Source organism: Lissotriton vulgaris, chromosome 8 (genome assembly GCF_964263255.1).
Source record: "Lissotriton vulgaris chromosome 8, aLisVul1.2, whole genome shotgun sequence".
NCBI lineage: Eukaryota > Metazoa > Chordata > Amphibia > Caudata > Salamandridae > Lissotriton > Lissotriton vulgaris.
The window spans coordinates 816,911,466-816,938,506 of NC_141696.1; the positions used below are offsets into that span (position 1 = coordinate 816,911,466).

General features: G+C 45.1%; 1 protein-coding gene across 3 annotated transcripts in view; it reads right to left on the minus strand.

Annotated features, from left to right (window-relative positions):
- Positions 1 to 6,223: 6,223 nt before the first annotated feature.
- Positions 6,224 to 27,041, minus strand: part of MAP4K4 (mitogen-activated protein kinase kinase kinase kinase 4) — a 665,231-nt gene continuing 644,413 nt past the window's right edge. For 2 of the 3 annotated variants that reach the window (XM_086934710.1, XM_086934709.1), the window contains 5 exons: positions 16,455 to 16,555; positions 15,157 to 15,306; positions 14,289 to 14,448; positions 13,370 to 13,509; positions 6,238 to 9,346 (listed from right to left, as the gene is read on the minus strand). In XM_086934710.1, the coding sequence (XP_086790836.1) occupies positions 9,263 to 9,346; positions 13,370 to 13,509; positions 14,289 to 14,448; positions 15,157 to 15,306; positions 16,455 to 16,555 (635 nt within the window). In that variant the 3' untranslated portion in view covers positions 6,238 to 9,262. Of the gene's footprint in view, positions 9,347 to 13,369; positions 13,510 to 14,288; positions 14,449 to 15,156; positions 15,307 to 16,454; positions 16,556 to 27,041 lie in introns of all 3 variants that reach the window. The other variant, XM_086934708.1, reaches the window with a different exon arrangement.

Here is a 27,041-nt window from a genome sequence, read left to right on the forward strand (position 1 = left end):
GTAGAGAATCGACTCTAGAAGATCCAAAATAGATCAAAAAAGTTAGACAAAAAGTGACTAGGAGTACTGCTCTTCCCGGATCTGCGCTTGCTGCGCGGAAAAAAGAACTGACATCCGCGCGCGAGGGCGGCGTCTAAGTACTTAGACGTCATCCCGGCGACCACGACGCCGACAACTGACGCGGAGCCGCAGACGACGCCTATCGACGCGCAGGGGTACCGCTACGCAAAACTTTCCAGATCCAGTCTGACGCCTGGGGATATGCTAAGGTAAGGAATCTAACACTAACCTGTTTCTTTCAGATGTATATGTTTGTATGATAGAATGGCACAACAACTTTTCAATATATATGTTGATTATTTTTTTCTTACATATTTTTCCATCGACTTCAAAACCCACATTACGATGCAGCGGCCTACTTAATGTGCCTGTGGATTTTCCTACAACTGTCTGTAAAAGAGTAATGGTGAGGTGGTTCATGTCATCAGCATTGGGCCAAGACAGGGAGCAATAACACACTGAGGACCCAGGGACACTCTGCCTGTGGCCCACACCAGGTACCCACCTCAGGGAGGCCCTTGGCTGGTGGACGGTCACGGGCTCCTTGAAGACAGGCCAAATGACAAAATATAACTAGCTGGAGCAGAATGAATGGGGTCCCAACCATGTTACCTGGGAACCCGATCCACTAGCCGGTCCCAAATGCAGTGCTGACCGCAAGCGCTGGCTGGCACTTGTTTTGGTGGTTGGGTGATCCAGCGCCAGATCACGTCACAAGGATGAGCCAATGGCCAGATGGAAGAGCCTTTTGACATGGACGCATCAGAGGTTCTGTGCACTCAGCAGAGTCCTGGTGACCTGTCTGTAGGTGGTAAATGAGCACATACTTCAGTAGTAGCATGACAGGGTTGGGTTCATGCACAGGCTGTGAACGGTCCTCATGTTAAAATGCCAGTTGGGGCTGCAGGCTAAGATTGGAATGCACTGGCAGAGCTGGGAGGGATCCCCAGTTTTGGAGTAAGATGGGCCCCAGCAGATTAAAAGTGAGGTGCGTTGAGATAGTGAGTGTACCCCTGTGCTAGAAGCTGTCGGGCTGCTCCGTGACAAGGGTGAGGAGGATTAGCTGCACACCAGATCAGTCCATGTAGTGGAATAGTAGAGGGCGGGTGCAGGGCAGGCTGGATGTGCACTTGAACAGTTAGGTGCGGGGCTGCAGTGGTAGAAAACAAGGGTGGGTTGCAGATGGGGATTAAGGTGCACTAGCGGAGGTACCTTATGGAAGTCAGAGTTAGAATGTGTTGTCGCAGACGTGTATGGGTGTCAGGCTAACAGTCAGGTCACTTGCGGTGCTTTCCTATACATACGTCAGCGATAGTAGTCTTAAGTTATAGTCAAGCGATTGTGAAACCAAAAGCTGTGTGGAGCCACTAGCAAAATTAAACCAGGTGAGGAATGAAAACCAAAAAAAAAGGAATCATACCAACTCCCCTGAAATCAGTGTTGCTGATGCTGCGCTGATGTCAGATTAATGGATTACAATTGAAAACAAGGCACGTAAGCAGCGTGCGCGCCGCTGCTAGTTTCCAGCGGCAATACTGCATGGGAGTTAACTTGAAAGAAAAGGTGGGACATGCAGTGTTTGAACTGGGGGTCTCTAGTTGTCAGAGGTAGGTACCACTGTCCAAATAGGGACCCTTGCTTCTAGTCAGGGTAAGGAGGAAACCCTCTGAGATAACCCCTGCTCACCCTCTAGGTTGCTTGGCACGAGCAGTCAAGGCTAATCAGAAGGCAATGTGTAAAGTATTTGTACCAACACTCACAGTAACACAGTGAAAACACCACAAACTGACTCCACAACAGTTTAGAAAAATAAAGATATTTAATCTAAACTACACAAGACCAAAATGACAAAAATCCAACATACACAGTTCAAGAATATGATTGTGAAAGAGTTCTTAAGGTTGCGATAAAAAGAATCCACAGTTACGTGAAAAGTTCACAGTTGCGTCACGTTTAGTCAATAATACCTTTGGATGCGACAAAGTTCCAAAAGCAGAAGCTGGTGCAGTGGAAAACAAGCGATGCGTTGCTCCTGAGACCTTGGGGAGGCGATGCGACAACCCCGCTGCAGCAGAGGGCGTGTTGCGACGAATCCGGTCTGTATGGGGAGGAAGGCCACTTGTATGGATTCCGGTGCGTAGGTTCCATAGGAAGTTTGTTCTCACAAAGCACGATGCGACTATCTCGTAGGGGCTGCGACGATCTCCGGGGCGACGATGCGCGATCCAGCGGCGATCTCTCGCTCACAACTCCTCGATGCGATGGCTCTGCAACGATGTTCGCAGCAACGTGATGAGGTCCGCAAGCAAGCGGTGCGGCGATCTCACCCAGCGACGACAGGCTCTGCGACGACACTTGCAGCGATGTTAGTGTTCCCCCACCGGTCTGGTGCGTCCCGCAAACGAAGGATGCGACGTCTCTGGCAGCGGCAACAGGCGCTGGGACGATCTCGGTCTTCGTAGCGGCTGGAATTTCCTCACACTGTCGGGGATGCGCTCCGCAGCGAGCAATGCGATAAATTTTCTGTAGCAAAGTCTTTAAAGCGTTATTTCCAGCTTCCCAACACAGGTACAACTTCCAGAGGCACCACACATGGGCCACGCACTTTACGAATGACAGAACTCTCAGTAGAGCTCAGGGGAAGCTGGGGGTGTAGTCCTTTTGTTCCTGGGACTTCAAAAACAGGGAGCCAGCTCTTCTCAGGCCCTTGGAGATTCCTTCAAGCAAGGGGACACAGCACAAAGCAAAGTCCCTCCCCTCTCCTTGGCAGCAAAGCAACAGCAGGGCAATCCAGCAGAGAAACAGCTGGACAATCTTACTTCTTCAGTTTCAGCTTTCTCCTTGGCAGAGGTTCCTTCTTGATTTCAGGATGATCTAATTTTCTGTTGTCAGGGGTCCTGTACTTACACCCCTAAAAGTCTTTGTTCTCTTTGTGCATGTGGGCCCTGAGCCTGGTCTGAACCAGTTCATCGTGTTTCTTGAGCACTTTGTTTTCCTGGCTTCTTCATTCCTTTCAGAATGAGGGGCAGGGTCGTCAGCCGCCCAGCAGGAGGTGGAGCCAGCATTGTGGAAGGCAGGCACAGCCCTATTCATGCCCAGGTGCTTTCTCCTCCCACCACTCAAGTTGCAAATGCAGTCATTCAGCCTAGGGCTGACTCAGCCAGCCTCCTGGGGAATCCCCAGCCCCTGTCACTCTCAAACCAGACAGTCAATACACAAACAGGCCAAGGCACACAGGAAGGTCAGACAAGATAACAGCAACTTTCTAAAAGTGCTGTTCTCAAACACAGGATTCAAAAACAACCTTTCCTAAAAGATGTGTTATTAAATTCTTAGTTCAGGGATACTAGACTCTTATGTCCTATCTTGTTCCTATCGGAAGAAATACTGGTAGCCACTGTAGCCAGCAACCCCCATGTTAACCTATGGAGCAAGATAGCCTTACAATAGTGAAAAACGAAAATGGGTGTAATTCACTACCAGAGCATGTCACCTGCACCCGTACATGCTCCACCTTTCACATACACTGCACCCTGCCTAGGTGGGTTGGGGGGGGGGGTAACGTGGGCTTTCCATAGGGGTGACCAATGTGCACAAAAAGGGAAGGGTTAGCCCTGGTCAGTGGGGACACTGACCAGGAGGACATGGCAGTTCACAGACTGCACACAGGCACTGCAGTGGCAGGCCTGAGACACCATTTTGGGGCTACTTATGTAGGTGGTACAATCAGTGCTGCAGGCCCACTAGTAGCATTTGTCATCACCAGCCCTGGCACACCCAGTGAACTTTACTAGGGACTTCTTGGTGTTACAAATATGCCAATCATGTATATCCAATCATCATAACAATTTACACAGGGGGCACTTACACTCTGGCACTGATCAGCAGTGGCAGAGTGTCCAAAGCATCTAAACCAGCAAAAACAAAATCCAGCACATCAAAAATACAGGAGGTAGAGGCCAAAAAGACAGGGGAAACCACGCCAAAGATGCCAGGACTAACATGCAGCAATTATTAATCATTTGCAGGCTACCATTTCTTTTATGACAGACATAAGCCAATCAAACCAGTGGGGTGGGTCAGATCCCACAGTCCATACAACAGATCGCCTGACAGCGCCAGTGCTGTTTAGGCTCGACCGAAAAAGTGGAAAAAAGGGGCAAGAAGAAATAAGACCTTGAGATGTAAAGCGAAGGAAGGAAAAACAAGGAAATGGTACAATAATTAAAGTAACCAGGAAATTAGGGATCGGTAAGGAAGGAAAGCAGCATGGAAAGAAAACTCGCATTTGCAATGCAATAGGGCTCGCATTTACGTGAGTTTGAGCGATCAGCATGTAAATGATAATGCCTTTTATTTATGTTTTAAAAAAATAAAAAATAAAAGGCATTGTTATTTACAATGTCAATAGCTCAAAATTGCGTAAATGTGAGACGTATTGCATTGGAAATAAGAGCATCAAAGGGTTAACCTTGTCGCAGGGCTGCTCCTCGTTTGACTTTTGTTGCATGGTGAACGGATCCAGTTGCCGGGTGAGTTTATAGAGCATGTCCCAGTGTTTTTTCGGTGTGGTGTCCCCAGGGCTTTACGTGTGATGAAGAAGCAAGTCATTTTTAAGGTTCAGCAAAGTGTAGGGTGATGGGATAGTAAGGATTTAGGGATGGGTAGCGTTAAGTGGTAGGAAGGTTTTTTTTTTGAGTCATGGAAGGGGTTGAGGGATGGTTAGTGTTGCAGGGTAGTATGTTTCTGTGGTTGAGGGAAGGGTAGCCCTAAGGGATAGTATGGGGTTTGTAAGGTTTAGGCAAGCTCTAAGAATGGTAAGGAGTTCTTGGAATCGTGGATCCGTAGCGTTCAGGAGCAGTAAGGATTTTTTAGGGTTTAGGGAAGAGTAGCATTAGGTGCAGGAAGAGGCTTTTAGGGTTAAGAAAAGGGCCGCATTAAAGGATAATAAGGGTTTTCAGGGAATGGAAGAATTAAGCGATATTAAAGGGTTCGTAGGGTTTAGGGAAGGAATCGTCATATGGGTTGTAGGATTCAGTGAAGGGTAGTTGCAAGGGGCAATAAGGTTTTTGTTTTAGGATTTATTGATGGTAGTATTAAGTGGTAATAATGGTGTTTTGTGTTTAGGTAAGGGTTGCATTAAGGGGATTGAAGGATTAGAGAAGGGTAGCTTTAAGGGGCAGTAAGGATTTTTTAGGGTTAGAAGTGAAGCAGTGTTGTTACACAACAGCTAGACTTGATAAAGAGCTCTGAGAACTTGATTACCAATAATTCCAGCTCTTGGATGGTAAGCACTTTTTGTGTGGAAGCACACAACTTGTGCCAAATACAAACATGTGCTTCTGTCCACGAACATATGTGCAGAGGCAAAGTCCCTTTGTATAATAATTTTGTAATGCTCTTTTCACGTTGAGAACATAAGATCTAGTGTGACCTGCACGGTCAAAACAGACCTAATAAACCAACATTACCAAGCATTACCCAAATGCCCTGGCACCTCGACCAAAGAAAAGAGTGGGGGGGAAAAGGAACTAGTATGGAGAAGGAAAGGTAGATTGGTATAGAAAGAGGTACCCCAAAAGGCATTAACAGATTAAGTTGCGTCTTACCCGTTCAAATACTCCGAAGACAAAGGAACATTGTTAAACAACAACACGCAAATACAAAAATATCACTCACCGGTACCTTGGCCTGACCCCTGAGTTATCACCCGTTTTTCTACAGCGAAGGTCGAGTGTGTGATACCGAGCGCTGAACTTACTACCCTGGTGACGTCCTGACTGTGGTGCTGGAGTAAGGACAGCCCTCTGATTCCTGGGAAGTTTGCTTTGGGATGGGGAGGGAGGAGCGGGTGAAACAAAGATGGAGTCTGCCTGTTCAGATAGGCCGTCCTAAAAGTGGACAAGGCGGAAACCAATAACCCTGGTTGCCAAGCACGCGCCCTCGTTTAGCATAAAAGAGGACGCGAGCCAACTGAAAAGACAGGCGTGGTTTAAAGCACCCTTCTGAAATCATATCGATTCAAAAAGGCCACCGCATGGCGAGAGCAGCACATGTGCCTTGCTAACGCCAGGCGAGACCTAAAAGGCAGAAGGGACAATTTACCTCTGCTAGAAGGACAAACTAATTTTCCAACTAGAAACACAAGAGGCTGTAAACAAAATACTGCACACCAGCTGGTGTCGTTTTGATTTTATTTGAGGAAATATGGGGGAAACAGAATTTCCATAATACACAAGAGACATAAGTTAGAAAGCACTGCAACAAATAAAAATAAAGTAGAAAGAAGGCTGAACATGTCTACTTGTCACCAGTCTGCTTTGCAGCTCAAAAATTAGTAATTTTTAATGCAGTTTGTCATTTTAATATCTTATCAGAGTTTGGGTTTATTAATCACAAAATGTAAAGTACTGCTATTAATATGAAAAACTAAATAGAACACAAAACTCACTTTAAAAACCCCATAAATATGTGATGCACATTAGTGTAACAAAACAATTTCTGTAAACATTTTCTCCAACATATTATGTGCATAAGATAAAAAATAACAACACTGCAGTCATACAGTTAGGGTTACTTCAACTTAACAATACAGAAAATAATTAAGTGTAACTAAACCTAGAAATGGGCCTCCCTTAAAAAAGCATGGTTCTGAAAGAAGTCTTCATCATTTAATATATAGTGGTTTTCTTGTAATACTGTTCTAATTTGCAGTTTTGACACCTTGGCACTTTTGAAGATGGGAGCAGTTATTAGTTGTCCCAAGGTGGTTGGGGGTGGCTGGGAAAACTTGCCTACTCCAGTTGGGAGCTTCACCAGCAGATGTGGACCTCTGAAAATTGAGGCCATTCCTGAACTGCAGAATGAGTCCTCGCTTCCAAGGCAGTAAAAAAGAGAAGAACTATATTTCAGGCATCTGTCCCACTGGAAGGCTACTTTGTACAATACAAGATCAAACAGCATAACAAAATTGGCCTATTGTACATGGAGAAGACCTGCAGTACGGTCCATCATTAATCCAAAGCTTTGTTAACATTCTCTATGTCCATTATCTTTTCACAAGCTAAGGACAATAATGCTCTCTTACCAACATAGGCTAGATCAAATATGTCCACATTTATTTCAGCTGGATGGGAAATAGCAAAAGAATTAGGAGTAAAAAATTTCAAAGTACTTTTCTGACGTAACTTTAAGGCTTTCACAAATCAAAACGTATTTAAGTCCTTGTGTACGGGGTGAATCATCCACAAATACAAATAACTTATAAAAGGGACTCAATTGGTATAAACAGTTATGCAAATTAATCGAATTTTGAAATCTGAAGCAGGCTGGACATGAAGACACTCCTAGCCACTTTGATACCCTGTCCTGCCAACCAGAAAACCTTTGTGCATTTGTTGCATTTTTCTTTTTGGCAATCTCGTGACCAGTCAAAAAAAATCAATTTTGGGTGATTGAAAAATTGGGGGAAAAAATCATCATGCCATGCAGACTGGAGAACAGAATACCAAGTCCATATGAGAATAGAAGACTGTATAAGGAAACTGAGACTGTTCACAAAATGAACAGCTTAAGGCAGCTGTCAACAAAGTACCCCACGAAAAATGGCTGCATCATCAAGACAATGTGCATCATTACATCACCAATAGATTACACAGTCAAAGAGTCTCAAGAAATTAATATGTAGCCATTAGACAAAGGTATTATTGTCGAGACATTTATCACAATTGCCTAAACCTTCTTACAAAATAAAAAAGGAACATTTTATTTGTATTTTTAAAAAGTCAGAACTGGGATCTTCCACCTAAACACAAGTATGATTTTATAAGTAAGCAGTATTAACTACATTCTTAGTTTTAGTGCATTGCATTCTTTAAAAAGAAATATTCCTCACCCCCGCATTCCCGCTAGCTTCCTACAACATTTAACAGTTCATAAAACTAGCATAGCGTCTGTCTTGCTGCACAATTCAAATTTCTTAGAATGAAATTTCTATTGTATTTTTTTGTGTTTTTTTGGGGGGGCAAAATGTATCAATCTGCCACTGTTGATGTTTTGCTAGGAACAAGACAGGAGGTTCTGTCCCAATCCATGTTAGCATTTAAAGTTCATGTGTCAATATCTTGCCACTATCATAAGGCCATTCTATGATCGCAATGGCTACCCCCTTCTCCTGCGTTTTAACAGTCGAGCATTTTCTTCTAGATGATTTGGTTTTCAGATGACACATCTGTGTTCTCAAGAAACGTATAAACAAAACCACCTCTTATTTTATGCTTTAAAAACAATGAGGTAGGCACAAAAAAAAGGCATAGTCTGGATGTTTTTCTCCCACTCCCTGGTGCAGACATGCTTTTTAAAACGATTGTTGCACTTCCAGGTTTAAATAAAAATTAAACCTTTAACCGAGGCAGTGCTAATACTGTAACAACAAATTCTGAACTACACAGAATCCTTTTGCAGAAATTCAACTAACATTTTAAACTGCTGAATGAGTTTTAGCAAAACCTGGTGTTACAGAAAAATGGCCCACAGCTTTTTAACCAGGTTTCTAAAAAATAAAAAACAAAAAAATAAAAATACAAAAAGGACCTTTTTACCCTCCTACCCCAAAATTATCTTTCTCTCACTCAAAAAAATATGAGTCTTCCAAAGTTTTCTTTCTTTCACATTTATAAATATTAACTTCTTGACCTCCGCCTTCCTTTTTGTCCACACTTTGCCATATCACAGTAAAGAAATGTCAAGAATTTACACAGTATGTCAGGCTTCTGCTCGTGTTCCCACGTGCAAACTCTACTTTTCACCTTCAATCCCATGCTCCTCGGGTCATAGCATCTGCGCTTTTAAGTTCCATTCATGGTCCGCATGCTTTTCCCATAACTCCTTTGCTAACCATCAGTGTCATTCACAGTCTAGAAACTTCCAGAGTTGAGGGTCAGAGGTAAGAAAATGAAAAAGAAATATTCTGTTTTGCTTTGCGTGATTCCAAACCTAAAACACTTGTAGCACCTGACAGTAACATCTCAACAGCACCAGCTGCATTGCAGCCTGAACGATTAAAAAAAAATTGATTCCCGATGACCAGGTGCATCTTTAAGTGAAGGGTAGCATCAATGCGCAGGTTGCACTCCAGTTGCAAATTATTCAAGTTATGAAGATCCTGAGGACTTCGACGTGCCCGCTGTTTCCATTCCTCTTCTTACCAGCTTAGAAGAGAACTCCGTCCCAAGGTCATGAAATAAACCTGGCTACTCCCACCGGACCTTACGGATGCAAAGAAAACCTGACCAAGAAAAAAAAATTGTTGAGGTAAAGGTTGTATAACTGATTACAAATTTAGTATTATAATTTTATCAAATTAACAATTTTGAAATATTTAAACATGTTTCTTTATCTGATAACTGTGTCGCAAAGCAGATGCATAGCAAACTTGATGATTCAGGGGCATAGCATATCTACACAAATGAGATATGCCAGACTTAGCCTTTTGTTTCACAAACATGTATAATAAAGAGGTTAATTTTGAGCACCTAACATACGAAAACAGGATAAGGCTACCAGTAATTTTGAGATGCTAGCAGAGCATGATGCATCATGGTATCTGTATTATGTTAATACAAGACTTTGTTATGAAAGACCTTATAAAGAGTGATGCAATGATGCTCGAGAGGAATTCAAGAGTTGGATTATCATGCACGTTACAAGAGACGTTTTGCAGAAACTGAAGCAGGGTGACATTTGGCATTAACTGAGATACTCATGAGGTGCTGTAGCCACCACCCATCAGTAGAGTTTCCGTCACAAGATGCTAAAATATTCCCTCAATATATATTTCTTCGTTCATTGATTCTATGTATTTATTGAGCGATCTCCTGACCTCTGCTCTTAAGCATCACAAACACATAGGCACCCTTGATGGAACATCTCAACAGGATCTCCCAACAGGAATATCCATGCTTTTGATCAGACATTTCTCTTATCACATCGTACGATGGTGCGAGTGATTCCCTGCACCCCCTCAAGAGAGGTTGGCTTAAAGTCCTGCTGGCTCACAGTGCACCATCCAAACCCCTCAACTTACAGGGTAACAGATGTGTCTGTAACTTCAGAACATGACAGACAATCTCCGCTTCTCCCCCTCTCCAATAGTGGTAACCTATCTAGAATCTTTCCAGTTGGACTCTTGTGCATACCCAAAGAAGTACACATGAAATACTCAGCAAGGCTTTGCAATATTTATTGTAGCGGTGTGATTCTTGCATAAAATACGTGTAATGCGGTTATACATAGAAAGCTACAGATTAGTGTAATTAACTTTACAAGAACAGTGAAAAGGATAAATACTTCCACCATTGTGCTAAGACAGTGTATATATGTAGGCATATAAGTACTGGGCTTTATATGTACTCCTAACAAGCTCTCCCTAACCTAGTCTCGCCAAGGGTGGGTCATCTGTCAAATCCCTGCAGGGTGGACTAACTCTGCGTTGCCTGTGGGTAAGTGTCATCAGACTGTCCATTTTGGAGTAGAACTGGCCATCCCTCTTGTTGGTTCACATGAATCAGCTGAGCTGGAATCCTGACACGTGGTAACCCTGCAGTGCCAGCTGAGTGCTCCTCCGTCTAAACATGGAAGTGGCTGTTTATTTTTAACAACAGAACCCAGGTGGCCATGTCGCAACCTCTGGTTGTGCTGTAGTTGTTTATTCTAGTTGAATAGCCGTGTCGCCAATCGGACAAAAAAAGTTTGACATTTGCGCAGTGAACTTTATACCTTGTACTGAATGTTCAAGGTGTAATGATAGAGTGCCTACGAAGCTGAAATGTAAGCAATACAGATTCAGAGAATGTTATCCTGCATTGACAAGCATGCAAAAGTCATAGTGTGTAAAAGAGAAGGCAACGTAAACGTGAGCATGTAAATGGTGCTGCTTCTGCTAGGCCTATTCTTACCATGTGACACACCGACATCTATCTTTTGATTTCCCTCCTCTTCTGTGGAATCCACTGTAGTAAGCATGCACTCTATAATTTTCAAAACTATACTGTATTTATGTGACTGGACTCTGGTGAGTAGATAAATATATACAATGTTTAGGATCCTACTGTATTTTGTTAATTGCTTTTAACGTTCAATTTTGTCATCAGTGGCAACATACACTTGGCCACTCCATGAATCTCTCAGTCATTAAAAAGGACCTCAACCGGGCTCCCAAGCTTTTGAGTATGTAAAATATGATCAACATAGTGCCATTGGGGATCTGTGGCCAGGCTCAGACGCTAAAATTCTGGGGCTAGGCTCAGGTGTTTCCATTATTCAGTAGGTGGAGTGCAACCAATTTCCTTAAGGCGTTATGCATTACAGACCCCTTCTACTTTAAAACAGCCTTCTACTTCTAACATTTTCCAGTGATAATGTACTGATTGCAAAATGAACTTTCAAAAACTCTACTTGCCAATCATTGTATTTCACATCTTTGCCATGGTGTTCGGACTTGGTTGCCTTCTTTATCTTCAATAAATGTCATCCCTGAACTTGTATCATCTGTAAACTGTTTGGGTTTCTATCTTAATTCTTCCTGGTATCCAACTGCATTGTACAACTTTCCAATCATTTAATTGGTCTTCCGATTTGACAGTGAGAATACCAGTCTTTCTAATTTACCATCCTCTTTTTATCATTCACGCAGAACAGTGTTTCAATCCAGATTCACAAACATCTGACCACATACCTACAATGTTGTTCTGCCAAGAGCCCCATGTCAATCCGCATTTTGTGCAGAATTATCTGCATTGCACATAAGGCCCTGTTTCTGGCACAGCCTATGTGGAAAACAAGCTCAAGATATCAGGCTGCTCTAAAACCACCCTGCAGCAAGAATTTATTGAGATTACGAATTGCTAGCTTAAACACATCAAACCGTAAGATATTTCATCAGCTACCCCAGACATTAACCCTCTTTGTTAGCTTTTATGAGGGCTTCTCTTGCTTGGTCCTTCCAGTCAGGAAATGTAGATATCCATTTGTCTTGGCAGTCATTTTTAATGACCTTAAGACTACAATTCACTTACGGATAAATAATGAGTGGCTCGTTCAGTTATGTCCTGAATGTAAAACCCTGTTTACGCACAGGTGGAATAATGAGTTTAGTTTTATTTCACAGATCTGATAATTGTTACATGCGTCAAATAACTCCACATTTGTGACATTTTAGTAGGTCTGCTGAAATTTAACAAGGGAAAACATACGGTATTTAACCTATCATGCAGCTTTTGGCACGTTGAACACCAAAATCCATGTTATTACCCATACACTCATAATAGGTGTTATTTATCGCACCCTGATAAATAACGTGACCTGTAGTATTGTTAAATAATACCTCCACTCTTAATCAAGCCATTAGTCTTAGTTTATGATTTTTTATCATGTTCCCTTTTCTCCTTTGTTCTTTTGGTTATTTTACTATGATATTGCAGCTTTCTTATTGTTTTTTCCTTTTCTTGCTAATGATTTGGTAATTTTTCATGGTTTGTTTTGATTAGCTTGGAACTGTGCATCGTTACCCAATGGGGTTAAGGAAGTGCTAGGAAAATTGTGGATTAAATAAAATATACACAACACGTACGTAGTTAGAACACTGAGGATTTTGGATCTACAAAAGCATGATAAAACTGTCTGCCACTACTAAGAACTTCAACAGAGGCTTGCTTATAGGTACAACACCAAACTGATCAAATTTGGTGGCAGATTCACCTTTTTTGTCACCATATATGGAGTGAGCATACAACTGCCCAAAATGCTCATAAGCTAGAAAAGAGACACATTAAGGCAGAAGCACATTATGATAGAGCTGAGGTGATTCTGGAGGTATAAGCAGTTATCTTTAGATAAGAGCACTGAAGTTAGAGTTCCTTCTAGAATGCTGGGAGACACATTTTTTTGTTATGCTGAATCCTAAAATTAAGACTGAACTAAAAAAAGCACAGGGTACATTGAAAAGAAGATAGTTAATATAGGTTCAATTGGTTTATTGGTTTTTCCACCTGTGTGCAAGATCTACGTGGTACTACAACTAGACATCACAAACTCATCTGACATAATGATATAGTTATAATGTGATTCTACCAACATTACACAGATTTGTGATCCAAGATTTTCAAGTTTACACATAGTATTTTTGGTTTAATTTCAAGGTCCTTTAATTTTGTAACTTCACACTTATTTGATATGGATATGAGAACAAAAATACTGCCTGAGTCACAAGAAAATGTTGCCATTTAGGGTATCACATCTCACGAAAACCTACCTTGTCATTCCGTTCACATAAAAACTTCAGCCTCTGTGCCCTTTTGTGCATAAACACACCATCCAAGTGCCCAGTTTCCACTGATCGAATCTCTATAGCCTTCTCTCCCCAGCCCATGATCTGGTTTGAACGAATGTAAGCTTCAAAAACAAAATAATGAAATTGAAGTACACAGAGAATTCAAGGGCTATCAAACTAGTATAAAATCATATTAAAAACAGGAAAAAAGATTAACAGCTCCAACAAACTTTTTTTTCTTCAATAAATGTAAATGTACTTCTACTGGAGATTAACAATCCTGTATATAGTCATGGATTCTATACTTGTTTTTAATGCAAGGTCAGAATTCTTAGTTAATAAAGGTGATAACGTGCTGGCTGAGATACAACACCAACACACACTAGTCAGCTGCTAAAAATCTGAACAATAAAAAGGATTAATAGTTGATTGAGGTATCGGAATAATTTAGTAAACATCATGGTCTTTGAAATACACGGAGCCAACTGAAGGGCCTCGGAATTGCATTTTGTGAAATAACAAAATTCCAAAAATCCCACAAGAGTTCAATAACTCGGAACCATTAACTTCAATGAACGTTTAAATACAGATTCCAGGTTAATCCTTTGAAAAAATGGGTAAGCACTGTAGTCATGGTAACAAATTATGTAAAGATGACCATATGATTGAATTCCAAATCTACAGATAATTTTAAAAGTTTGCCTCTAATATACGTTAATAGAATCTATTGGATATACTTCCTCAGTGATTTTATTTTTACATGAAATGGAACCTCTGCTATTACTACTTCCTAAGCTCATCACCATCACAAAGATAGACGCACAGCAAAATGTAACTATAAAAAAACCTGTTTAAACATTACACAATAGGTTACACGCAAGCTAAAGAACTGCAAACGTACCAACTGATGTTGGCATCTCTCCCCACTGCAGAACCACATCTTTGGTGATCCTTCCGTAAGTGTTAACATAAACTCCTTCATCTTCATAGCAAACCAATAGCTCCATTCCATCTGTGTTGGGTAGAATGATGATTGCATGTGGTTGGATGCTGCTCTGTATCTAGAAAAGGACAACAAAAACGTTCTGAGAAGCAATAACGGAACAGTTGGACAGGAAAAAAAATGGTTTGAACATGCAATAGCCATCAGAATCATTTAAATATTTGAGTAAAGATTGCTTTGAGCCAACTTCATATTTTTAGTGACTGTTGCAATAGTTTTTTTACGAGAACAGGGGTGGGGAGCATATTCTTTTTGGACAAACCATTAATTTACAATTGGGCAGATCTTTTGTTTTTCTTGCATACCATGATAATGAATAGCGAACCACAAATGCCATGCCGACACTAGTGCCTTGTTCACAAAGTAAGTGTAAATTATTGTATTTCCATTTGCATTATGGAATCCAGAGCTGAGAAGTAAAATACATTGACAGAGCAGTAAATTTAACAAAAATAACAGCCGCTTTACAAGCCAATAATCGGATCTCACTTCAGAACTTAATGTGTTTTCCACTAATTGAGAGTTAAACAAAAAACACATTTTGTATGAGCTCAGTGAACAGAGATGTTTGAAAACACAGACTTCCAATAATGTACTTTATCTTTAAAGTTGTTACTTTTCTGCAGTCATTACAGCTTTTGCTCTGGTTGAAAAATAAAAGAATAATTCGAACTAGAAAATGTAACCGACTAAAGAAAAAATATCATACAGCGAAGCATTACTGACACTTAAAACATCAAGAGAACATTACATGTTGAGCTCTTACATGTGTTGGCAGATAAATATCGTACACGGCTCCTGAGTCCACGTCCACAGCATGGAAACCAGCACAAGACCCATAGATGACTTTTAGCCTTTGGCCTTCCTCCACTGTAAGGTCTACCAGCAATGGCCTGTGTATCAACTCTCCAAAAGACTGAAGGATGAATAAAAATAAAACATGCCATAATTTAATACAAACTCAATATATCCGTCAGGATCCTTTGATACAGATTCAAAAAAGGAAACATAATTATTGCTGGCTAAACGATCTGTCATTTAAGCAGACAGAAAAAAAACACTTTGTAAGAAACATCAGTGAAAGTTTTTATCTCACAATAACAAAAAAAATATTAGATTACCTCTCTCCAAACTTAAATTATAAGATCATTCTTCAAAAATTCAAGTTCAATATATCTGTTAATTAGTCTGATGTATTGGGATTCACATTTTTCAATGGACTGGATTTAACTACTTTTCAGATGTTGTATCAAAGTTACAATCTTTTATGGGAACTCCAAAGTAGTATGCACTAGTCTTAAAATTATATTGAATACAATTAAATTATGACAGAAAGTAACATTGACTACCTATTAAAGTTCAGAAAGCATTTACGATAACAAGGGCATTGATGGGTGATTGTTAAGTTCTACTTTGTGTAGTTTGTTATTTCCCTAACAACTCAATACCTTTTATAGTTTCCGCTTCAGTTAACAAGCCAACAAGACTGGCAAAATAACCCTTTCCTGCACACCCATTTTTGAAAGCAAAAACACATGCAGACTTCCATTTGCACCCAATAACGAACAATAAAGAAACTTAGAGTTTACATTTAGGGCAAGCACAGCAAAGATCGGTGTTACAGCCACATTTGAGATTAAAAAGAGGGGGGTACAGGAGCAGCATGGTTGGGATTCTACTTACAAATCATGGTGCGCTCTGCATTATCAGCGAACACATGACAATTAGACCAAGGTAAGTCCACCAATGCCCTCGAACTACCAGTCCTTCACCAATGCTAGTGGCTTCATTTCACTTAAGGTCATGCAAACCAGAATGTCGTGTAACTCGAGAAAAATAGTTTTCAGATAATGCAGCATAAAGTTGAGGCTTACTGTCGCACAGTCCTCCATGGGCTACTGAGCCACTCAAAACATAACATCTGCGAATATCATAAACCATGAATAAAAGGCAGGGCAAATTACCTTAGAATAAGGGCTTGCTGTTCAAGAAAATGTTAAGGTCTCCAGTAATGAGATCTCATGATGTGAGACAAAGAACACAGTCAATGAACTGGAAATGTACCTTAAAAGCCATGAATTTGTGATAGGGCTTTGGAGCCCAAGCATAGACTTCCACAGAACTCTTCAATGCAATGACCAGGAACTTTATTCTTTCATATTTCACTGAAATAAAATGCATAAATGGTCAATGGGTAAAACCTGAATAGGAACATTTGCATGTACTCTCAACATTCGACACAGAGGTTAGTAGTGTTTTATTTTTGTAATTTCTATTTTGTAAAGGATTCTTAAACTACTGAACCTGCAAACAAATACACACATTGAGCAGAAATGAATAGTTAGAATTATTAGAATCGTGTTAGAACTGGCTATTTCTGGTTGGCTAAGGCTGACGCCAAAGCTAGGCAGAAACCACCATTCTAGTCAGGGCAAGGGAGTCACACGCCAAGATAACCCCTGCTCACCCCCTGGTAGCTTGGCACGAGCAGTAAGGCTAAACTCGGAGGCAATGTGTAAAGCATTTGCGCCAGCACACAACAGCAACAACATCCTAGGCACACCACAAAAGGAACTCCACACAAGGTTATTATAAAATAACTTTTGTATTGTAAAAACACATCAGATAGAAGTCACACATGTACATTGTGCCAACTGGAACGGGCAATATTCACAAGGGATTATGTAGAGGACAGCGCCACGTGGGCCACTGTCAGAATCAGAAATAGCACTTCTAGAATAAAGAATAATAAAGAATAAAAATCATAGTAGCACAAATTAGCAACTATGGCACACAACCAGTAACCACTGGTAACAGGAACCAGGACCTCACTAGGACCACTTGTACTAAAAGAACAACCACCTAAGAATAAAATACATTTAGGGGTATCAACAAGAACACATTACCCATGATGCATGAAACACATTCAGAGGAGTAATAAAGGAAAACACATGATGCCTAAAAACATTCAGAGGTGTACGGACAACCACCTAAGTATCACACAGCGTTTAGGGGTCTAGGAAAGAACACATTACCCATGATGCATAAATATACATTCAGAGGAGTAGTAAAGGGAAACACATGATGCATAAACCTACACATTCAGCGGTGTTAAGAACAAGGCACATGATGCATCACAAACACATTCAGAGGTGCAGCGCTAGGAGACATGACGCCTAAAACATTCAGAGGTGCAGTGCAGGGAAAGAAAGACACATGATTCATAAAAACATTCAGAGGTGCCCCAACATAACTCAATAGCGCAAAAACACACAGTAGGCAATTACCATCCTAAACATAGCAGGTAACCACATTGCGCAAAACTTACATTCCAGCCCCCATCTAATAAAGGGACTAAAGAGCCCTATGTCCAGAATTTCAGGGCGCGCTGCCATGCAGCGCCAGTCAGGGGTGCGCCACTGACGCAAAAATTAAACGTTGCAGGTGCCCACTACTTGCTGGGCACCTGAGAACATCCCAAAACCTAAACGGTGCAGCTGCCCACTAATTGCTGGGCACCTGGGAAATAGCAAACTGCGACAGGGTCCTCCCTGACCCTTAGGCGCCAACTGCGCCCACTGCTGGAGCCACACAGGCTCTGAAAACATGTGCCCCAAACGTTGGAGCTCTCAGGCTCTGTCACAAAACATGCCCTCGGGGAGCCTCTCGGGGCTCTGGACTGCGTTGGGGCGACCCGCTGCCAACTGGGACCGCCCTAATAGTACCACACTATAGTATGCTCCTCCGTTGGAGTTCCCCTCTCTGGGGACCCGAAACTACAATGGCGCCACGCGCCTCTCCCGGGAGGCGGGAAACAACCAAAGGCCCCCACTCTCCCTCGTCAAGGGAAAGCTTTGTGGGAGCGGCCCACTGACTGTCGGGGCCGCCCGGGGCTTGGAGCGGAGGGCCCGCACCTTACAGCCACCAACTGCCCGGGTCTCCGCTTACCGGGTCTTGGGCGGCGAGGAGAGCATCGAGTCTCTTCTCTCTGCGGCGGGGGCAGGCACCGGCAATGTGCCTCGGGCCCCCTCCGCCTCAGCTGCGACCGGGCTTTGACGGGGGCGGGCACCGGCAAAGTGCCCCGCGCCCCCTCCGCTACTACTCGGCTCCTCCAGGGCTCCCTCCTCATGCTGCTCAGCTTCCTTTTCTTTCTGGGGCTCCCTCAGCACACGGGAGCCCCGCATCAGGCCACGCTTCCTCTTCTCTTCCCGGGGCACCACCAGCGCTGGGCCAATCCCAGCGCGGTCTCTTAGACAAGCGCCTCGTGACATGGCAGCTCCTCTCACGCTGCCCAATCACCACGCGGCTCGCAGGACGAGCCTCCTGCAGCCGACCAATGGCTGCACGGCTCTAGAGACAAGCTTCTCTCCGGCGGCCATGAAACACAGCTCGGGCCGCGGCGGTGAACAAAGGGGCATAACGAGGGGTGGGCACCCTCGCTATTAAAATAAAATAGAGAAGCGAGGTGGGCACTCGCTAAATGATCCCATCAACAGGCAAAGTCGCAGGGTAGGCACCTGCCAACCCTCACGCAAAATGCGTGATGGCGACACGCTCGCCCTTCAGAAGAAAAACGCTTTCAAGCGCTATGAGACAAAATAAAGCGCTTCCATTGCGCTGGGGGCACTGGTAGCACCCACAGGCCCCTAGAAATGACCCCTATAGCAAGAAGGGTCCACAGAAGTTCTTCAGGGGATGCAGCAAGTCCTGGGGGGGGATAGGAAGAAGGGCAAAAGGATCCCAGGGCAGAGCAAAGTCCTTCAGGAGTCCAGGGGCTGGGCAGGGCCCAGGGATTCCCCTGGGCCCAAGCAGCAGCACGCCCTGGCAGATTCAAGTTATAAATAAGAACATTTTTAGAGTGTCACAGCACCCTTTTTATACCCAAAATCCTTTGTCTAAAGGGTGCAGGCAGTGTGAGAACCAGCTAGAACTGGTTATAAGGAACTCCATTCAGTGTGAGGGGCAGAGGCGACAGTCGCCCAGCAGGAGGCGGAGCCAGCATTGTGGCAGGCAGGCACAGCCCTCTTCACTCCCAGGTGCTATCTCCTCCCACTTCCCTGGCAGCAGATGCAGCCTTTCATCCACGGGCTGACTCAAACAACCTCCTGGGGCTCCCCAGCCCCTGTCACCCTCAAATAAGACAGTCAATCCACAAGCAGGCCCAGGCACTTCTGGACCAGGCTCACCAGCCAATCACACACCAGACACAAATTACACAAATTTGCCAACTTCTAAAAGTGGCACTTCTACACTAGACACAGTCATGCCACATATATCATTACGCAGATTTCAATCTCACGAGTTCGTACATATCAAACTCGACCCTGCACTCCCCACACATCAGGAACTACCATGGGCATACATATTCCCCATTCATTCCTATGGGAGGGCAGGTCACTCACCACACATACACAAAGAGCTCAAGCACTTTACACAGTACCACAGTGAAAAGTGTGCAGAGACCTAAAATCACCAACACCAGGTCACAGAAACAGGCTAGGAAAAAGCAAAAAGTCTCAGGGTGAACCTGCCTAAAGGGCCGGGTCCAACAAATAGCAAACAACAAATCAACAAAGTATACCATGCAGGGTGTCACATGTAGGTGCAAGAGACAGTTCAATTTACAGCAAGCCCTAAATCCAGCATACATGGACTCTGCAGATACCACATAAGGAAGCCTAACTGGCTGAAGTAACAATTCAGCTGAACGAATGTTTCTCACAGGCATTTATCACCTCTACTATGAGGGTTAAACAGCGGCTTCAGCAACAGTGCATTGATTTTATCATTCTTGTGGATGCGTGTAAAATAGTTAGTTGTATTTCTTGTCATGATGATTTTTGGGAGAGGCCATTTACAAAACTAACAATAAAAAATAATTTACAAATGCACAAGGTTTTACCTTGCCCAGTCCATAAACTTGTCCTCGGGTAAGGAGACAGGGTTCAATAATCTAATCCTGGCGTACACATTACATTTGTTCAGTTGCTCTGTTTCCCCTCTTCAGAGTCTGCTTGAACTTTAATAAAAACATATTTATATTCATATCTTGGCACCATCACACCATCCCAGCACACAGTATGCCAGAAGTACTAGTTACTTACCTTTGGTAACAATGTATCTGGTAGAGACGATTCTAGCCGCAGATTCCTTAACGTAGAAATATCCCTAGGCGTAAGACTGGATCCTGAAAACTTTTTGCCACAGCATCCCTGCGCTCCGGGGGAACGGCACCACGGGACTCCGCCCTGACGTCGTCCGCGTCCATGACATTAGGGAGGATACATAAGTCCCACCCCAGCGCCCCTACGTCAGTTTTCTTCGGAGAACTTTTCAGCGCCACAACGCTGAGCCATCACTAACAAAACTGTGAGAATACTGGAACAGTATGCAAAAACCCTGCTAACAGAAGGGAAGAAACAATGGTGAGGAACAGCACCATCCAGAATAGAGCCAGGTACTGAGGCATCAAGACCTGGAACGAAAGAACAGGGCACTGCTACTGGAAAGCAATCCTGCGAACAAATACAACAGCCTCCCCGGGGCAGAAGCATGTGAAAAATACACAGCAGACCAAGAAGTCTGCAGCCATCGCCCAGAACAGAAAGGGACACCAAGGTCAGAACGGAGACCAATGACCAATCTACCTTGGACAATACCAGAAGGGAGAAAGTCTCCCAAAAGCTAAGGTCGAGACCAGCCAAGGCACCTCAACCCCAAGGACTGCCAAAGACAGAAGTGCAAGCAACAAGGGGAAGAAAAAGATCAAGCGCACCCCCCACTGGAGACCAGGGTGCAGGGGCGCAGGAGTGCCTATAAAAGTAAACGATGGAGCAACAACAAGGTAAGCATTCCGCCGGAGGAGGGAGTAAGAGAGGGCACTCGCAAAAGACAACCACCCGGAGGCAGGCGAGTGCAGAAAACCAGGAGGGCCCTCGCAGAACGGGGAGGAAGGGTGGGTCGTGAAGGAATCTGCGGCTAGAATCCTCTCTACCAGATACATTGTTACCGAAGGTAAGTAGCTCGTACATCTGATCGAGACTACTAGCCACAGATTCCTCAATGTAGAATAGATACTCTAGCCATACCCAAGGAGGAGGGTCATCGGAAGCCCCAGGTACAGGCAATACGAAAGGAGACCAGCAGCAAATGTACCAGGGACCTCCGCCGGAAGCCCCAGGCACAGGCAATGCGAAAGGAGGCCAGCAGCCAATGTACCAGGGACCTCCCCCGAAAGCCCCCAGTACAGGTAACGCAGGGGAGGAAGAAGAGTAGCCCAGAGACTCCAAGAAGACCAGAAACGAGGGCAAGAGCCCTCCACCAGGAACACAACCAGTGAAGAGGACGGCCAAACTCATCACAGCTGGACGTCAACAAGCCAGACAGAACAGTGCCTCAGTAATAAGGCAGGTGGAAGAGAAAAAACATAGCCCCATAAGACTCCCGAAAAAGCAGAAGCAGGAGAGCCAGTTCTCACTCCAAAGCCCCTGGCCATGAACCAGAAGAAACGGCTGGCGCAGCTGGATGCTGACAAGCGCCACCAAACTAAACGTCCAGACCACAATGTACAGGCGGGCACAGCAGGGTGCCTGCAGCAACCAGCCAGAAAACAAGAGGAGAAACAAGTAGAACTAACCAAGTCGTCAACACAGGAAAATACCTCTTCTGGACACCAGACAGAGGACCAGGCCAAACAGCAGACAAAGGGAAAAAACACTGCAACACACCGCCGCCAAGAAAACGCACCAGTGGCATACAGCAACACCAGGAAGGGCAGGGAATTCGCAAGGGGGAGTCCACACCCTCCCAGTGTAAGACAGGGCTAAACAATAGCTATAAATACCCCACGTAGGGTAAGACACAGCCCAAGAAGTATGGGAACCACTCCCAGGGAAGAAAATTCCATATTCAAGAACAAATTAGAAAAACAGGCAGAAACCACAGAAGGCTTACTAAGCAGCCAAATAGAACACTCTTTGTCAAAAGGGGGCTGAACCAACTGAAGAGGTAGGCCAACCCAGGACACAGTATCCCTCACAGAAAGTGTAACAGTCGCCCCAATACCAGATTCCAGGAACAGTGGGATAACACCTCCCTCTAAGACCAGGAGGATCAACAAAACCACCTACTGAGGAGGAGGAGGAGGAGAAAGACGGAGCCCTGCAAGAAGACGCTGAATGGCGGAGTCCGCATGAGTGTTAAACAGAAGGACCCTGTCAAGGGGTAGATCAACCAAGCGTTCCCTGATATGTTCAGGAAAAACAGCATAACATAGCCAGGCATGGCGACAGAGAGCTACAGAAGTGGTCATAGCGCTGGCGAGAGCATCAGCAACATCCAAACCCGCACGAAGAATAAACGCAGCCAACTCCCTACCATCCAACACATGGACCCGCAGATCAGCACAAACTGGATTTAGCCCTGGGCAACACACACAAAGTGTTAAGCGCTCGCAAGGCAGCGATGGGAGAAGCGAAAACATTACGCCCCGTTAAATCCAACCACCGGGCCTCCCGAGACAGAGGAAACAATACTACAGGCAAACACGAAAAGGCATTACGCAGAAGAGAGCTTCGAGTAGAAAGGTGGAAGGAAAGATAGACAGGGTCATGCGGAGCAGGGCAGTGGCGATGCAGAAGCGCCTGAGGCACTGGATCACCAGTTGCAGGGCGCCCCCAAGCCCATATAAGAGAATTGTGGAGTGACGCTAGTGGGGGGTCCACAGATGAACGGGGAACCTAAGGAGCCCCAGGAGGCAGAGAGGCCAGGGGGATAACCATCCGTGAGCCACGGAAAGAAGGGTTCGAGGATTTAGGCTGTGGGGTTGCGAGGAGCCCTCCCTGGAAGATGCCGGTGCAAAAGCAACAATACGGCGCCCTGTTTACGGAGAGGAACACACCAACAGATGGCCAATCTCTGGAGAAGAAGTGACCTCAGGGAACGACTCCAGAACTTAATGCCGGTGCGGCGCCGTGGAGTCCGCCACCGGCGCCAGATTGACGTCAGTCGGTGCTGGAGGGGGCCCTCGTGGCGCCGGGCCGACTCCTGCCACCACGTGCGCTCCTCGAGGGAGGGGCGGGTCGACACCAGAACAGCGAGGGAGCAGCGCCCAAAAGGCGCTGGCTCTGCCTCAGACGGGGCAGCCGCCCGTGCTGAGGACCAAGGGGGACTCGGGAAAGCATCACAGGTCCCTGCGTCCACCCGTGACTCCACCAGAGCCGGGAGGAAGGCTCCTGGTGCCGAAACGGCACCGGCTCAGCCTCTGGTGAGGCAGCTGCCTGCTCAGAGGGCCGAGCGGGACTCGGGGGCAAGCCCGGAGTCACGGCGGTCGTCTGCGACGCCACATGGAGCCTCGTAGGGATTTGCTGCGAGGCAGGGACACCAGGCACCAAAGAGGGGAGCCCCGAAGTACCTCACCTCGACGGCACCACCCTCCTATGACCATGAGAGACGGAAATTCTGGTGACTCCGTGGAAGGCCCCGCGCGAGGCAAGGGTTCCGAGGACGTCTTAGGAGGTGGAGAAAGGGCCAAAGAAGCCTGTAGCGCCACTGTGTATTTTGGGCCCTAGTCGCCTCTGCGCCAGGAAACAGCAGGTAGGAAGGAGACAGGCGGAGGCGCATGTCCCGGGGGGGGAGCAAGCCCCCACCGCAAAAAGAGGACAAGGCCTCGGAGACAAACAAAAGGACCTACCAGTCAGCGAACCACGCCCTTGGGGCAGCGGCGAAAGACTGTCGCAGACGAAACCGGCAGTTCCTTGCTTCAGAGTTTGGGGACGGACTCAGGGATGACACCGACCAGGACAAGCGCACCGACAGCAACTTCATCCGGCGCTCCCGCTGTGACTTCGGCTTAAGGTGCTGGCAGGCGTTGCAGCTCTCAGAGTGGTGGTGTTCACCCAGGCACCCTATGCAAATAGGGTGAGGGTCCGACACCGACATGGGATTCGCACAGGATGTACAAGTCTTAAAGCCCGAATGCATTCGCACACTTTTCCACTTAACGCCAAAGCGTGTAATAGAATAGTAGGCCAGAAAACAGGTCCGGACACAATCGAGATCCGCGTTGCACGCTAAAAAGAGAAAAAATTGACATAGGCGCGCTGGGGTGGGACTTATGTATCCTCGCTGATGTCATGGACATAGACGTCAGGGCGGAGTCACGTGGTGCCGTTCCCCCGGCGAGCAGGGATGCTGTGGCAAAAAGTTTTCTGGATCCACTCTCATGCCTGGTGATAATTAAGGAATCTGCGGCTAGTAGTCTCGGTCAGATATTACCACCTTTACAGTCATGATCAGCATTTCTGAACTAAAATATCTTCTGATTTAATGCCACAATGCAAAGAGCGACAATTTGATCAAGTGAGTATCATGGGTACCGACAACATGTCATGAATGAATACTATTCATGCTCACAATAAAACAAGAACAGTCACAAATGTAAAAGAAAAGCTGTGCTTAACCAGTTTCATTGGACCCTGAACATACAGGGAAAAAGCAAATACCTTTGGACCTGTTGCACAGTCTATGCAGATCCTCCTAGAAGTTGTGCAAAAGTGGGCTCAGCTCTTTAGATCAGTACTAAAGACTACTGGTCGGCCAAGTATCACTGTGTAATTCTTAACAACCTATAACTAATGTGTGTAAGAAACACATGATGCCTGTGGATCATATTCTAAGGTGCTGCACTACGCAACACCATAGAATATGATCCACCCTCCTCCGTAGCCAGAGTAGAAGGAGAATGCGCCAGGTTTCAGAGCATAATCCTGGTCACCTGCATCCCCCGGATCCTCATCCCAGTCCGGGTCTAACTCGCATTGGGCTGTGAGAGGGTCCTCAGACCCCTCTCAGACCTCCCAGTCCTCCATAGCCTGTGGAACATACAGAGGTGGGTGGACAAAGGGAAAGAAATTCCCAAACAGCGTCTGTCGACTCCCATCCGGCACCTGTCCCACGCCGGGGATGGCGTCCGCCGGGCTTGCAGCCAGTGTTGGCGCAGTGTATGCCGGTGGAGGTCGCACAGGGCCAACCGGCATGGACGGGGATTCAGGCCTGGATCCACGGGGATCCCTTGGGGTTGACACTGGAGTGGTCTACAACGTCTGGGCCAGAGCCGGTGACGTCGAATAACGAGGACCCCCAGCCGGGCCCGAAGGCGCAACGGCGGGGCCGGACGGCCCAAAGACACGTGCCATGGCTGACAGGTACTCCTACAGCTGGGCCGGAGTCTCCGATGGACCCGGAAAGGACGGGTAGGCCATCAGCAAATGCGTAAGCACCGCCGGAGCCCCAGGGGTGTCGCCACCTGATAAATTTGAAGTACTTCCCACATAATTCTGGGTGAGTATGATACTTTAAAAACATCATTGTGAATTTCATCATAGAAGCCAGGAGGACTGCAGCCTTCTGTGAAGCGTTGAGACTTTTTCTTCGCTATTTATGTGTTGTCTGTACTGTTTTCTTTGTCACCTAGGGATCACTGTAGACAAATTTATCAGATCACATATTCTGTGCACGGTTTCCCTCTCTTGTAGCCGGGTCTGGTGGCTCAGTGGACTAATGCGTCTACTGCAGGGGCCTGTGTTCGACCTCATGGTCACAGGTTCAAATCCCGGCGGGTCCACTCAGCCTTTCATCCATTTGGGTCGATAAAATGAGTACCATTGAGTTGGGTAACAACAAACATCTGTTATTTCAGCGCCAAGAGGCCCGTAGTGGTGAACGTGCGCTTTACAAATACTCATGTTATGTTATGTTATGTTGTAGGAAAGGACAAATAATTCATTTTCCACCAGCTTACATTGGGGATCCAAGTTCCTGGTAGTAGTATTTTGATTCAATATTGCACAGTATTCTTATTATCATTTTCACGTTTAACTCACTAGTATCCTTTTGCAGTCGCTATTAGAACTCGGTCCTGAAGAAAGCTGGACAGTTTGTTCCATACAGCTGAAACATGTTGACCCCACTGCACTGCGCCATTATGTAGTCATATTTTCGGACTATCAGGCGTCATTTTAATCTTGACACTAGGACAGTGCCCATTAAACATATTTTCTGCTCTAGTAGCCAATTTTATATTCTCACTCACTCACTTTTTTCACAGCACTGCACACCATCAGCATCACTTGAAATACACTGTGGCTAGAGGTCTATCTCGGAAATCCATCTCTGCACCATCATTAGATGGGTTGGGCGAGATTTGGATCCACCATCCGTATCCCACGTGATGATATTCCGCCATAAGGGTGGGCTGATGGGAGTTTCTCAGCCCAGTGTAATTTCATGTTGTTGTTACATGATCTCTTTGTGTCTTTAGCTTCAGAACAGCACACATTTATCATTGTGACCAGACATCTCCTGTTATTTTCATTAGATATAGGTTGGGGTTTTGAGATGTCGGGGGTCGGTAAACTAACCCCTATGGACCCCCCACTTCTCCTTTTTCAAGGTAGGAACGCTTTCAATGCTAGGTGAACAGCTTAGAGCTCTAGGTAACTGATATAGAGACTGCTGTGTTTGGAGTTCCACACCCATGAATTAAGCATCTGCTGTAAGAATGGGTTGGGGACTGGACTCGAAATGGGAGCCCTTTGGATAGATTTTGTGGATTTCACCACTGCAGTGAGTGCTGTGTGCGGCAGTCTACCA